This window comes from Sinocyclocheilus anshuiensis, unplaced genomic scaffold (assembly GCF_001515605.1).
Source record: "Sinocyclocheilus anshuiensis isolate Anshui unplaced genomic scaffold, SAMN03320099.WGS_v1.1 scaffold1161, whole genome shotgun sequence".
Classification (NCBI taxonomy): domain Eukaryota; kingdom Metazoa; phylum Chordata; class Actinopteri; order Cypriniformes; family Cyprinidae; genus Sinocyclocheilus; species Sinocyclocheilus anshuiensis.
In genome coordinates this window covers 95,008-110,280 of record NW_015558611.1, presented here as the reverse complement: position 1 = coordinate 110,280, position 15,273 = coordinate 95,008, and the positions used below count along the sequence as shown (strand labels likewise).

Genomic DNA, 15,273 nt, shown 5'->3' with positions numbered 1-15,273 from the left:
AATGGCTGCAATATAACAAAGAGTGAAAAATTGAAGGGGGTCTGAATACTTTCCGTACCCACTGTATATTTAACCTGAGGGGCCTCCAGAGTGCCCACCCAGTGTTCCTTGTTATTAGTTATCCTCCTCACCTGTCTGCCCCTCGTTATCTGCCCTACTTGAGTCCTAGCCCATTCTGTTGTCCTTTGTCCGGACTTGTATATGTCTACCCTTGCTATGTGTGTTTTCCTTCTCAGTGCAACTTATAACATCCAAGTGAAAGATATAACACCAACATGTCAGAACATTTTTTAAAACAGAATCACTGAGTTGGAAAAAGGATCACGCTCTTGTGTCAGTATTTTGTTGAACCACCTTTTGCTTTAATTACAGCCTTTAGTATGTTAGGATTTGTCTCTACTAACTTTGCACATCTCGACTTTGGAATATTTGCCCGAATATTTATCTGGATTGTGAGCTGTATTGGATTTCAGCCAGACATATTGTTTGGTATTGAGGCCAAATAATTAATTTTGAGTCTCATCTGCCTCAGAATCTTCAAGGTGTGTTTTGGCAAAGCTCTGTCGTGACTGCATGTGGCCTTTCTTGAGGAGTGGCTTTTTTCTTGCAACCCTCCCATACAAGCCACATTTATGGAGAATTTGTGATATTGTTGTCACATGCACACAATGACCACTCTTTCTCATAAACTCCTGCAACTAAATTCCTGATCCAGGGAGGGTCTGTGTTGTACCAAATACCTTCCACTTCTTAATAACAGACTTCACTGTGCTTCTAGGCATTAATAAAGGCTTTAAAAAAATTGTATCCATCCCCAGACTTGTGCCTGTCCACAACTTTATCCCGGTGATCTTTTGACAGTGTCTTGCCACCGATAGTTGATTGTTTTCGTCAGTTGCACTACCAAGGACTGAAATGCTCCAGGAAAGCTCCTTTCATACTGAGCTGATCAAAATGAGCACAGCTGATCACAGCTGAAAGTCAAATGGCTTTGTGTGCCATTGAGAAGATGATTAGCTACACCTGATTGAGTTTACAAGTCATCTTTATGGGGTGATCCTTTTTCCAACTCAGTATTCTGGTTTATAATTTTTTTTTTTTTAATTTCTGACATGTTGGTGTTATATCTTTCACTTGGATGTTATAAGTTGCACTGAGTAAATACAGCTGGATAAAACAAAAACTGTGTCCGTCGTCATTTCAGGCAGCAAAGCAACAAAATGTGATTATTTTATAGGTGTGATTCTTTTCAATACACACTGTAGTTTTCAACCTTGATTTAAAAACAGAACAATAACAAATACTCTTTTCACACAGTCCCCTACACGAATGTAGTCGCATTGCTTTGTTTGGCAGACTCAATTTATTGTATATTCTTGATCTAAAATCTGAAATCTTTGTAAGAAATATTTGTATCTATAACTGCTTATATCAACAATGGTTGTGAAATCCTGGACATATTTAAGCATTCAGTCAAACAATCCCACTGGTTTCCCCAATGAATTCACCTAACGAGACTCGTGCAGGAACAGCTCGACAGTCGATCCAGAAGGACACCCATGACAATATGACCATCAGAGTGGCGGGAAAGTACGTCTGAAGCAGGAAGAAGAAGATATGACGACGCAGAGTGAAGTTGATGTAAAGACGATTGTACCAGCCTGCAGGAGATATGAAATGAGAACAGGTACTAGTAAAAGAAAATGCAGTTTTCTGATTCTGAAATCTGAGCAAGGATTGAACTTAAATATAGTTTCTTAAGGGTACTCTTGAGCACCCAAGTCTTGAAAAATTAAACCTTAATAAAAAATGAATAAACCTAAAAAATACCTTTTAAAAAGCTATTCTCAATTTTTTAAGTTAATTACATTTTTACAAATGGTCACTCTGTTCTCTTTTTTGTTCTTCTTGTCTCTTCATGCTTGATAACAGCAGGTGTCGTCACAAATGGACAATAATCACATGTAGAGTGAACTTGTTTTATTAATTAACAGCAACACTACTTTAGTGTTACTTCTACTCTCTGTAGAGAAGAAACATATAAACACTGAACTATATTGATTTAACACTGATGATTTTGCTGTGTAATGAACATAATCACATTACCATAATTGCTGCATTCTGTTTCCATGAGCTTCAATTTAATGACTGCCTTAAACGCATAATGCGTGCATATAAAATGCATGCAAAAAGAAGCCACTCATGACAAAGTCCAAAGTTGCTCAAATCAGATGCCAAATAAACTGATTTAGCCCTTTATATCTGACACTTTTATACATAGTATCTGGAAATTGTAAACTACATAAACGGTACACTTGTAAATAACATACCTGTACATTCATTCAAACAATTATATGTTTTTTTCTATATATTTCTATTTCTGTATATAGTGCATTATTTATTTTTCTGTTTTTCTTATATTAGTGTCATTTCATCTTTACGGTGTAATTCTATGCATGTCTGCACTATCATGTATGTTTGCACTATGTGTGTACTTTCTTCTGCACTAGAAGCTCCTTTTGCCAAGTCAAATTGTACTTGTTACAAAGTGTAAATACACTTGGTAATAAAGCTCCTTCTGATTCTGATTCTTTATATGCATGCAAAAAAAAAAAAAGGCATTTGTGCAAGATGTCTGGCACGTCATGCACTAGTAGACAGCCTGTATCTTCTGAAACTGAAAGAGAACTGCCTAGTTTACTATTTAAAATTAGGCATGTGCACCTGTGCTGCTGTAGAAGGCCAGTCTGGAGGTGGTATGAAACTTCTGAATGAGAAACTGAGACAGTGAGAGCTTGTCATCTGTGCTCAGTGATTCATCTCCACTCTTCCAGTAGAGCATCAGGTCTTCATCAGTGTAAGCATCTGGACGCATAGCACATGAACCACTGTTTGCTGAGACTCTGATGTGATATTTAAAGAAATAGTTTAAGAAACTATTAAAGTATAGTTAAAGAACTTATTAAAGAAATAGTTCTTACAAAAATGAAAATATGCAGAAAATTTACTCGGCCTCAGGCCATTCAAGAAGTAGATGATTTTGTTTCTTCATCAGATTTTCTCCAAATCTGTTACCATGAAGAAACAATATCATTCCTTTAACTATTCCTTTCAAATCAGGAGAACTGCATGTCACTCACAGCTCTCCAGCTCTAACGTGCAGGTCTGTGTGTCCAACGGGAACCGACTGAAGTCCATATTACATGCCGAAGTTACAGTCACCCTGAAACACCCAAAAAAAAAAAAAACAGTCAAATATGATTATGACAGCAAAATAAAAACTACATGTATGCAAACATGCAGGTTAAGGTTTGCAATGCATTGTCCAAACATTTGTGCTGATATACTTGCGTAAATTATGTTTGTTGTCCAAACCTGAGGCTGTAGAGCACGTGTCCATCAGGATAGACCCTGATCATGATGTTCTCCGTGGTGGTGTCGTGGATGAAGGATCGTTTGGAATGGACAAAGAACACATCAGGCACCCAGATTTTTTTTACCAATCGACCATCGAAAGTCATGCTTTTATTGGTTTTACTGGGAAAAGAGACTGACTTTCAAGCTTATATATATATATATATATATATATATATATATATATATGCTTTCCTCTTAAAAAAAATAGATGACAACAGAGCTCAATACGTTCAGTTCAATTCACAATTTTTGAGTAAATGATAACAACATTTTCATTTTGGGTGAACTATACCTTTAAGAATAATAGGGGGTCAATGGGAAATAAGCTTCAATATATACTTGAATTAATAAAATATTTTTAGTATATATTATGTTTAGTATATAAATATTATATTGGTTATTGGTGGTTAAGCAAATCAATATTTTTTTCTGCTTCCAAGCTTTAAGCAAAAAGCACATTCAAAACACATTATTAAAGGGCTTGCATGTGACAAATCCTGAGATAAACACTTTATGAAAAAACTTTATGAAGTATGTGCAGCAACCACTTTCATTGTGGCTGAATATGTGCAAATGTCCAATATATTCAATAACTGAATATCTGTCACCTTAAATTCTACATGCATGCACCGTTAACATTTTTAGTGTGAAATTACAGTGTATTCCAGGTTATTAATTGCATTGCTTTCACAGTAATTTCACAGTGGGACTTCTCTTGTCTTTAACTGCACTCTCAGAAATTTACTGAGATACTACATACTGTGTTTCTACAGTGCAGATGTACTCTGAAGGCACCCAGCATACAATGCAGCATGAATAGATCATGCTGTAGAGTTTTTAATTCTTGGTTTTATTTGTGCTATAACTTGTTTTTGGTTCACTTTTTGCAGTTTGTGTTGTTGGTTGATGTTGTAAGTGTTGTTTTATTTATTGAGTGTTACCATTGTTGTGTTTTGTATTTCGAGAATTGATGTCACATCTTTCAAAGCTGTTTCTCAGCAGTTGCTTCACTATTGTGAAAGATCCATCCACAAACAGTTATGAATATGAAATAAGTTATTGATTAACCTTCATGCTTAAATAATGCTAAAATAAAAACTTCACATGTTCATGCTATTTTGTACACCAAATACACAAAATAATGTTCTTTTTAGCAATGTCATATGACTCCTTTAAAGTCAGGCAATTAGCTTATTTCATATTCTAGCTTATCATCATTTTAACAAATGTTTTCATTTGTCACACTTCTGACATGACTAGATCAGAAATTTGAATATGAATATGCAAGGTCAAAGAGCCCAAACAAACAGGATCACTAATCACCATTATGGTGACTTCAAAACAATTACAGTAGTAAACAACTACATTTCTCAGAGTGGCACACTTTATAATGTGATTATAATGTGAATTCACAGTAAAACAAAAGCAGTAAATTACTGTGATGTTAGCATCATTCTACTGTTCATTCACAGTCATTTGTAAGAAAATGACCCAGCATGCATTGATTTCACAGTAAATTTCTGACTACTGTAATTTACTGTAAAATAATACTCTTTAATCCCGTAAATTCATGGCAATTTTTTTTTACAGTGCATGAATAAAACCTGAAATCACCCATAGCATGAGAACAAATCTTCAAATAAATCTTCGTCATGCCTGGAGCTGATCCGTGCTGGTCGCTGAGGAAATACAACAACTTTGCGCCGTGGATCGCCGGATCGGCTTTCACCGTGGACGAAGCGGAGTCCAGCCCAGGGGTCGTCACATGTGGTTGCCGCAAGCCCTCTGGAAGTTCCTTCGTCGAATCCGCCGGCCGCGCCGTTCTCAAGCCCACCGCCTCTGCTCACTCTAGGCCGCCGCCGTGTGTGATGCTGTGTTTCGTTGTGAAAGTGAAACTACTTTGTTTGGCCTTCCAAAAATGGACACGACTAGAAATCAGTGGTTAAGTTGTATTTACAACACTGTTCCAGAACACTTCAACCCAAATATTCAGATGTGTGCAGCACATTTTATGGATCACAGTATGGTAGGGGCGTAACATTTCCGTAACACGCTTGAGGTATTCGGCCAATCACAACGCACTGGATAGCTGGCCAATCACAGCACACCTCGCTTTTCAGACCGATGAGCTTTGTCAAAATCAGAAAGGCGGGGCATAGAGGAGAAACAATAATGTACAGTATGTGGAAAATAATGTGTTTTTTTCCGCATAAACACATTTCATTACACCAAATACACAAAATAATGTTCTTTTTAGCAATGTCATATGACTCCTTTAAAGTCAGGCAATTAGCTTATTTCATATTCTAGCTTATCATCATTTTAACAAATGTTTTCATTTGTCACACTTCTGACATGACTAGATCAGAAATTTGAATATGAATATGCAAGGTCGAAGAGCCCAAACAAATAGGATCACCAATCACCATTATGATGACTTCAAAACAATTACAGTAGTAAACAACTAAATTTCTCACAGTGGCACAGTTAAAGACTACTTTATAATGTGAATTCACAGTAAAGCAAGAGCAGTAAATTACTGTGATGTTAGCATCATTCTGCTGTTCATGCACAGGAAGTTTACAAGAAAATGACCCAGCATGCATTTATTTCAAAGCAAATTTCTGACTACAGTAATTTATTGTAAAATAATACTCTTTGATCCTGTAAATTCCTGGTAATTTTTTAGTTTGGTTTTGTTTATATTTGACTAGCCGACATGACAGTTGTCTTGTTACTAATACCATCTGATCATGTGATCTCAACCATAACAGAATATAGAATAAAACAGTTTAGTGCAGCTTTAACAGTGCAGATACTGTTGATGTGGTTACAAAATAAATTTGCTTAGTCCAATTTAAACCTGAAAAAAAAGCTTTTATGCAAGGTGTTGACATGCACCTTCAAACTGCCTAAAGCCTTGTAAAATATTACCAATCTGTTGGCATTACTGAGGGATGTCAGCACTTTTACAAGCCTTTATCAAACGGGATGGACTGATCCTGATTGGCTGATTCTCTGTGATGTCACTGCGTAAACCTCATGGATTATCCTCTAGCATATTATGTAAAATCAAATCCATGCTCACTCGTAAACATCGGCACTGATATGCTAAATAAAAGCATGTCTAGACACATCTCTGATGCTTTCAGAAGGAAAGGTTAATCACAAATGCTGAGCTCCATATATAATCCATGCAATCTCCCTGATAACATTTGGACTGCAAGTAGCCTACTTTAATGTTAATAATCACATTCTCATTATGTTAATGGGCAAAAATCATACATTATTTCAATTTGTAAAGTATGCATGTATCACTCTTAATGTGCTGAGTTTAATTAATGCCGATTTTGATTTTAAAAGAAAGGGAGATTTTCATTAATGTAGTGTTTTGGTTTTGTTTGTTTGTTTTTTGGCATTAATGTTTGTTTGTTTGTTTGCTTAATAGCCATGACAACTATGCAAAGCTAATGCAAAAATTTTAATGGCTTCATTTTCTTTATGTACAATATAGTTGTTTTTGGAATGAAATATGCCTTACATTATAATAAACAATTTATAACAATCACTGATCAAATAATAAAACTTTTCTTACCATATCTACTTCGGAGATACTGTCCAAACTCTCTACCTGTACATCAACACCTACTGGTACTGCTGGACCTGAGGAGAAGAGAACAGTATTAATTTCAAGTTTGTTTTTTTTTCTTATAATGTGCCATTTCACATTTAAAGAGACTATTAAAAATCAGGAACTATTCACACACCCACCGCATAAATGACAACATATCCATGGCACTCAAGTGGGGTTTACTACACTCAGAAAAGCTGTGATGAATTTTGAATCCATTTTTATTTTTGTCTTAATTTTAGTTAAAGTTTTACTACACAGTAAAATCCTGAGTGTTAAATTAACACTGCTCGGAGCATATATGGTCCCACTCTAAAAGAGTGTTAAAGTAACACTGAAGCAGTGTTAAAGTGAATGAGATAATTATGTGATTAATTAAGTGCTGATTGAGCATTAGTGATGAACACCTGATGATAAAAGGCAGAATCACCGAAGAAAAGAGAAGCACGAGAACTACAACTGACTTCTTTAACTTCTTAGTGACATTAACTTTAACACTGCTTCAGTGTTACTTTAACACTATTTTAGAGTGGGACCATATATGCTCCGAGCAGTGTTAATTTAACATTCAGGATTTTACTGTGTAATATTGTTGTGTTTATTATTGATATTGTTATCATTTTAATATATACAATTTCAATGTCTATATAATTTTATTTCAGTTTTAATTATTCTAGTACATAAACTAAACTTATTTATTATAGTATATAAAAAACTAAATAAAAATGAGAATATTGCCTTGGTGTAATGTATTCCACTGAGGCAAGTTGAATTAGAACCCATCTGCAGCTTTTATTTAATCCAAACATGAGCAGATACACAATGAACAAAGACATGGCTTGGCAAAACAAGAACATAAAAAAGAAACAAAACTCACCAACAGTGGGTTACACAAACAAAGCTAGACAAGAGACAATGGTACATGAGGGCTATTATATACAAAGACACTAATCACTAACTAAAGGCATCTGTGAACAATAAAGACAATGAACCAATGAGAAAACAGAACAGAGAACCATGTGATCAAAACAACCAATCACAACATGACACATAAGGTGCGTTCGACTTCATACGGGTATGGAAGGCCAAAAAGGCCAAAAACAGTGAATTTTAACATGTCAACAACACCTTAAATACGCATATACGCGTGAAATACGCGTTAAATACATGTTGTTTGCGCGTGAAAAATCAGCGCGTTAAATACCGTATTCAACACCTATATAACGTGTTACATATGCTTAAATAGGCCTGAAATATGTTAAAAATCAATTGACCACTGATTGGCCAAATTCACCACATGACAACAATGACGTGTGTTTCTAACATCTTCAAATCCAATGCTGCTCATAAATCTGTTTTTAGAACATTAAAAGCTTTTTTAATGTAGTCGCAATGTTATATTGAGTCACGTTTATCATGAAAGCATATATACCCCCACTTTATTAGTATTTAAATAGTATATATTTACGTTGAACTTTATTCTTGAACAGATGGCGCTGAATTAAGCGGTATATAAAAAGTGTTTCTGTTGCTCATGAAAACGTTTCTGAAACGTCTGTGTATTTGACAAATATTGCATTTAATTCACTTCATCTGTGATAGAGTATGCAAACACCGCGCGAGCGTCACTAACGGGAGCAGAAAGTGTCCGGCTTGACGGCTCCGTTTTCACCTCTGCCCCCGACTGCAAGCAGCTACTCTCGTTGACTGCCGTCTGTAGCCCTGCTTCAAGTCGAACGCACCTATAGACATGGGGAGCACATGACAAGATAACCAGATTAACAAGGGAATCACATGACAATCCAGGAAACTAGACTAAGAGCATGAATACAAAGTAAAAGAACACCAACAAAACCCAAAACCAACTGTGACATATTCCCCCCTCTAAGGGCAGCTCCAGATGCCCTAACATAACACCAACCCCAACCCAAACAAAACTCAAAAAGTCCAGGAGGGTGGTGGAATGGAGCGGAGGCGGAACAGGGGGGGGGATGAAGGGCCATGCCCGTGAAGGGGAACAGGACCTGGATCATGGCAATGGACTCAGGAGTAATGGTGGGCCAGGACCAAGGAGCGAGGCAGGCCTAGACCGTGGAGCAGAGGGCAAGACCAAGGGCCATGGAGCAGTGGTGGACCTGGACCACGGAGCAAGGGCAGGTCTAGATCGTGGAGCAGAGGTGGGCCTTGACTGTGGAGCCATGGAGGACCTGGGCCATGAAGCAGAGGCAGGCCTGAACCCGTGGAGCAGTGGTGGGCTTGAACCATGGAGCAGTGGCGGGCCAGGGCCGTGGTGAGGGCCATGGTGCAGAGACCAGGGTAGAGCCAGCAGAGCAGGAAGCCAGGGCAGAGCTGAAGGCCACCAAGACGGAGCAGGCGGGGCCGAGGATCCCCACGATGGAGCAGATGATGACCACATCAGAGTAAACGAGACAGAAGACCACCACAGTGGATCAGGTGGTGCTGGAGACCAGAGCGAAGCAGGTGACCAATGTGAAGCCAGAGCAGAAGATCACTACAAATCAGAAGGCCATGGCGGAGCAGAGACATGGACAGACCACCTGGCCATGACAGAACAGGCAAACGGTTTGTGAATGGCGCAGAGAGTTCAGGGACAGCCTCCTTAGCCATGACAAGACAGGCAGAGAGTTCAGAAACGGCCTCCTTGGCCATGACAGGACAGGCAGAGAGTTCAGAGATGGACTCCCAGGCCATGACAGGACTGGCAGAAGGTTCACGTGTGATCACTCTGGTCGAAACAGGACAGGCAGAAAACTCACAAGCTGGTGTCAACTAGGGGTTGCTCGGTACCACTTTTTCAGAACCGATCCCGATCTGATACCAAAAATTCGGAGTATCGGCTGATACCGATATCGATCCGATACCAGCGCAGTTTTTTTAATCAGTGTAGAATTTCTATACCTCAATGTGTGTTGAACTGATCATCACTCTTTTATGTGTTACACACAATCTACTAAATATAGACAACTTTCTTATAAACAAAAAATAACAAACATAAAATATATATAATCATAATCTATGACAAAATACTACTATAAATTAGGTTAGTGGATAATTCAGTAGCAAAAGCTACTCTAGAAAAATCATGAGTGCACAATAATTTTATTAAATCTAAACTTTTAGTGAAAAAAAAAAAATTATTTAGTGGGAAGCAAATAAAAGTTGGACTAAATCTGGTAAAATGTTACACATTGCTCTTTGTATGGTTGTAAAATATATTCATGAAAAAAGTAATATATTTATATATAAATATATAGGGCCTACTATAACATTAAAATACATTTCTTTTAAATGTATAGCACAGCAATGAGGCTGTGCCTCATTCATATCATATGAAAGATAAAACAAACAAGAAAGGCTATTAATAATTTGTCATTGTGCAAAAGTATTATGATATGAAAGGCTCCAATCCAGAGTGGCACAAAGCACTTATGCGCATCCCGTGCGCAGAATGATGCGCTTGAAGCAACACGTCACACATAGCACTCCGCATAGAAAAGTTCAAGTGTCAACACAGGACTGAGTTCTGGGGCTTGAGCAGGCTCTGGAACAGATTCATGGACAGGGGCAGACTTTGATGCGGACTCATGGACTGGAGCGGCCTCTGAAGCAGACTCATGGACTGGAGAGCAGTGTGCAGCCCATACACACAAGATGCCAACCACCATCATGGGCAGTACAGTTGACGGAGGGAGGACCTCTGGGCTGGACAGCGCTGAGGCCGTGGGGTTTGAGATCGTTGATGCCACCAGGATGCCAGCCACTCGCAATGACATCATTGGTGGATCCATAACACTTGCCATTAGTCTTATCTGTTTTGGCCCAAGCTCTGCATCCGCTGGAGAGGCTCTGGAGAGGCAGCCATGATGTGGAGAGGCTCTGGTGTGGCAGTCATTTTGCCTGAAGACTCAGGCTTGTCAGCTATCTTTGCTGACGACTCTGGCATGGCGGCCATGACGTGAAAAGGCTTTGGCTTGGCTGGCATGGTGTGAGCAGGCTTTGGCTTGCTAGGCATGGTGTGACAAGGCTCTGGCGTGGAAGGTACCATGGGATTGCAGGGCCCCTCATCCACAATTCCCACAGTATATGATGAGCCACACAACAACAAAGCATAATCTATATACTCTACTCCCCAGGCAGCTGTGAACATATGGGTTTATTCAAAGCCATACAAAAAATGTCCTTTATTGCCACGTCATTAAAATCCACACAGTGACATAGCAAATGTACATATATTTAAATGAAGGAGTATCAAAAGAACCACCCTCCAGGCCACGTTTCTTAACATTTAGTAGGCATTTTGTCATAGTATTTGTCTGTCTCCACCTGACCTTTGAAGTGCAAATGGCTGTGAATAGTGCTTGTTGTTCATAATGGATGGACAACTTAATTATCCAGTCCTTGGACATCTCTGTAGTTGAGTGGAAGACTGACTATATGAGTAAAGAACGAGTGTACACATTTTTCATTCAAATGTGTCTAAACTACATTTGAAACTGACTAGGACTGAAGATGTAAATTATTGTTCATCTCTGTGAAACTACACAGAGTCTCCAAGTGTCTGTCTGGTTCTGATGGTCTCAGAGGAGCCCTTCATGCAGCTTATCTGTAGGCATAAGTAAAACAGAAGCAGGAGCTCATATTGAAGAAGAGCCATAGCTGTGTCTTCTTAACCTTCACCTGTGTGTGCACTGACCATCTTAGGACCATAGTGATTTAGTCAACAAGAAATCTGATGCTCCAGAACCTTTCTACTGGGCTTCTGTTGAGGGACGTGCTCTCTGTATTGTGTCTGGAAGTTCACCACAAGCTCCACCAGTGTGTCAGGTCTATACCAATGCCATGTGGTCAACAGATTTGATGATGTTGGTGTACAGGGGTGAACTCTGTGAGCTCTAGAGTTGAGGGTCAGTGAAGACAAGATCTGACTTTCCGTTTTGACCAAATGATATCTGCCTGATAGGAAATCTCAAATCCTTTTCATGTCTGAACCAGACTTTGAAAAGGCGTGGACACGGTTATTTTTTGTGGTTAACCTTACTGCATATGCATTTGTAGGAGTTTCCCTTCCAGATGCAACATTTATGGGAGGAGAGTATTTAAATAAATCGTGTAATGTGATTTACTAAGGTTTGCGCTAGTCAGTTTACTGGTATTTGCTCCATTATTCAACTGCCTAAAAAGCCTTAGCCCATTTTGCATCTGTATAGTTAGCAGAATATACACACCTGATTATCATCAGCTCTGCTCGTTTGCGACCCTACGCTAATTTGCACTGCTCTTGGTAGATTGTGTTGGTCATTATGGAAATAATCAGGAGTATGTTTCCCATTTTATAGCTACGTCGTTCTTAAGCTATACCTTAAGCTGTACCTTATCGTTGATACGTGTTTCCCAGAACGTTCTTAGTTAAGTATACCTTCTGTAAATCAAACATTCGTAAGGTTGGTCTGGATCACTCTTAGCTACACCTTATCACTAGGCGCGTTTCCATTACAGATTTGCGCAAAACTTTCGCAATATTTTCTAAATGTCGATAAAAAAGTATTGCGAAATGACGGCTTCCATTGCAGTTTTGCGAATTATTCCTTTTTCGCATTGCCTGAAAAACCACCTCATGCGAGTGTAAAAACTTTTTTGCGATATATGGGCGTTTTTGCGAAATTTACGCGTTTCCATTTCAATTTGTGCAATTTGAAGGGTAATGGAAACGCGCCTACTGTTGAGAGTTCACTCCACTAGAGGCCACCACTGTGCAAAATGCTTCTTTACATCTCAGTCTATACGAATATAATTCTGAAGTTGTAATAAACCCAGTGTTCAATTAGGCTAATTGAAGTGTTTTCATTCAAAGAATAATTTTAAATCAGTGTCATTACACTGATAGTTGTTAGCTTTTTAATTATATTATCCAAAGGTACATCAGTTGGCAAACAATTAGGCAAGGCTTAGGAGTCTATTTAAAGGGATTGATTGTGGTGGGGAGTTTGAGCAAACTATGGCAGCAATACTACAGTGACTAGTCGTGCTAAATCACAACTATTCGCTAAGTCCTATGAGCTAAGTCCTTAAATAAAGATACACCTTTATTTAAGGTATACCTTTAGAGTCTAAGAGATAAGGTTATCAGGAAACGCACCCCTGGCTGTGTCAGTGTTCTTAAGGCCACCATTATGCCACGACTTCTTGGGGAAGTCCTGGTAACCCAAAGGTTGCGAGTTTGAGTCTCAGGTCCGGCAGGAATTGTGGGTGGGGGGAGTGAATGTACAGCGCTCTCTTCCACCTTCAATACCACGACTGAGGTGCCCTTGAGCAAGGCACCGAACCCCCGACTGCTCCCCGGGCGCCGCAGCATAAATGGCTGCCCACTGCTCCGGGTGTGTGTTCACTGCTGTGTGTGTGCACTTAGGATGGGATAAATGCAGAGCACTAATTCCTAGTATGGGTAACCAAACTTGGCCACATGTCACTTCACGTCACTTAAATTTGCACAGAACTTTTCACCCCCATTGGCGCTTTTATGGAATTGCAGTAAATCTGGCCCTTGAGGTTTTAAAACATGCTGGACCACAGACAGGGAGTGATTGGATGCATAAGAAATAACAAAACAACTCAATATAATGTACATTTTCCTAGTCACACCAGGAATGATCAAAAACACCACTCTTCTGCTTTTCCCTGGGAGGTCTTTGGCTTGATGACTGAGTTCTCTGCAGACATTCAGGTTTCTGTTGACGCATTACAGCAACTCGGTTCTTGTTGAGAAGAGATTTGCAACCTTAAATTGCAAAGCTTGTTATCAAATGAATGCACATTTGCTGGAAGAATTTTCTGGCTGTGCTTTTGTAGTCACGACTAACAGTCAAGAAAACGGCTCCAATTCCATCTTTGTAAACAGTAGATTGACATTGGGGAACTTGTTTGCATTTTCCAAAAGTGTTTGTCAGTTGTAGATGATATGTAGCACAAACGCCACAATAATTAAACACAAGCATTACACAGTCAGAACTTGCAGTCACAGTCAGCGTTATCATTTCCCACCTGAGAAACAACTACATTTTCAGGATAAAACCCCCACTGGGATCAATGTTCAAGTTGTGAATTTGAATCTGACTGCTGTGATAATGAAGACTGAGAAACATTCTGAAGAAGCAAAACCAATGTGTAAATTAGAAAAGCCTCCACAACATCAGCGAGTAATTGAACACCCCCGTTGGCGCTGCTGGTTCAATTAACAGGAAGTGTAACTTTCAGCCATCCAGACACTGCCTAGAAGAGGTCAATCCTCAAATCTCTGCAGGAACAATGAGACTTGAACAAGAAGCAAGATATCAGTGTGAACTCCAGACATCAGCAGCTGAGAACTTTCAGTAAAATATGTGATAGTGACGCAGATGAGACATGGGAAAGGATTTTGACATCAGTTGAGAAAGACTTTAATTATAAAGTGATATGTATGGCACGGTCCGAACACATCATGCCTGAGTATCATAAAATATGAAAATTCATTATTAAAATATTAGTTATTATTGGTTTAAAAATAGGATAATCTAAACAAAGACAGCTAGGGATTGTTGTAAGTTTCACATCATTTTCACATAATAAATATCAAAATGTTGATTTATAAAATATTTCAGTATTTGTTTTGTGAAATTTATTTCAATCATTTTAACCACAACAAATATTGTTTTTAACTGTTTTTACTGTAATTACTGTACTTGGTTACCAAAAAGACAACAGAGTCAGTGAAGACCTTGAAATTAAATATGAGACGCATGCTGTGTGAAGAAAACATATAAATAAAGAATCACTTGATGTTTAAGAAAAATGTTTATTGTGCATCATTTCCAAACTGCAATTTTGTCAAATTACTGAAATTTGGAAATATTTCAGATATTTGTATTTGAGGTAATTAAAATGCTAGCAATACAATTTGCCTTAACAATACAAAGGACTTGGAATCAGTCCACAATTTAAAAATGTTTTTAATGCCATTAGAAAAAGTTGTGTCTGCTCAACTGTGCTCCTTCCTGCAAAAAAATGATCTAACAAGACCAGATGAAACTTCTAAATTATCTAAGCTAACAGAGTGTGTTAAAAATGTAAAAGATTGGATGACCAATATTTTTCTCCTATTCAATTCGGATAAGACAGAGATATTACGTACTGGACCAAAAGACAGTACACAGAATCTCTTGGATTACAAT

At 38.4% G+C, this 15,273-nt stretch overlaps 2 protein-coding genes across 3 annotated transcripts in view; both read right to left on the bottom strand.

Moving 5' to 3' along the window:
- The window catches only part of LOC107680313 (gamma-aminobutyric acid receptor subunit rho-2-like), an 8,227-nt gene extending 4,706 nt beyond the window's left edge, over window positions 1-3,521 (bottom strand). The window contains exons 1-4 of one of the 2 annotated variants that reach the window (XR_001633138.1): window positions 3,376-3,521; window positions 3,141-3,223; window positions 2,725-2,865; window positions 1,509-1,596 (exon numbers count right to left, since the gene is read on the bottom strand). Coding sequence is in view for 1 of the 2 variants with exons in the window: in XM_016476161.1 (XP_016331647.1) it covers window positions 1,509-1,661; window positions 2,725-2,875 (304 nt within the window). In the remaining variant the exon portion in view is untranslated. Of the gene's footprint in view, window positions 1-1,508; window positions 1,662-2,724; window positions 2,904-3,140; window positions 3,224-3,375 lie in introns of those variants that run through there. The other variant, XM_016476161.1, reaches the window with a different exon arrangement.
- The window catches only part of LOC107680312 (gamma-aminobutyric acid receptor subunit rho-1-like), a 43,602-nt gene that overhangs the window by 25,567 nt on the left and 2,762 nt on the right, over window positions 1-15,273 (bottom strand). Inside the window, exon 3 of the mRNA XM_016476160.1 lies at window positions 7,013-7,080. Within this exon, the coding sequence (XP_016331646.1) occupies window positions 7,013-7,080 (68 nt within the window). The remainder of the gene's footprint in view (window positions 1-7,012; window positions 7,081-15,273) is intronic.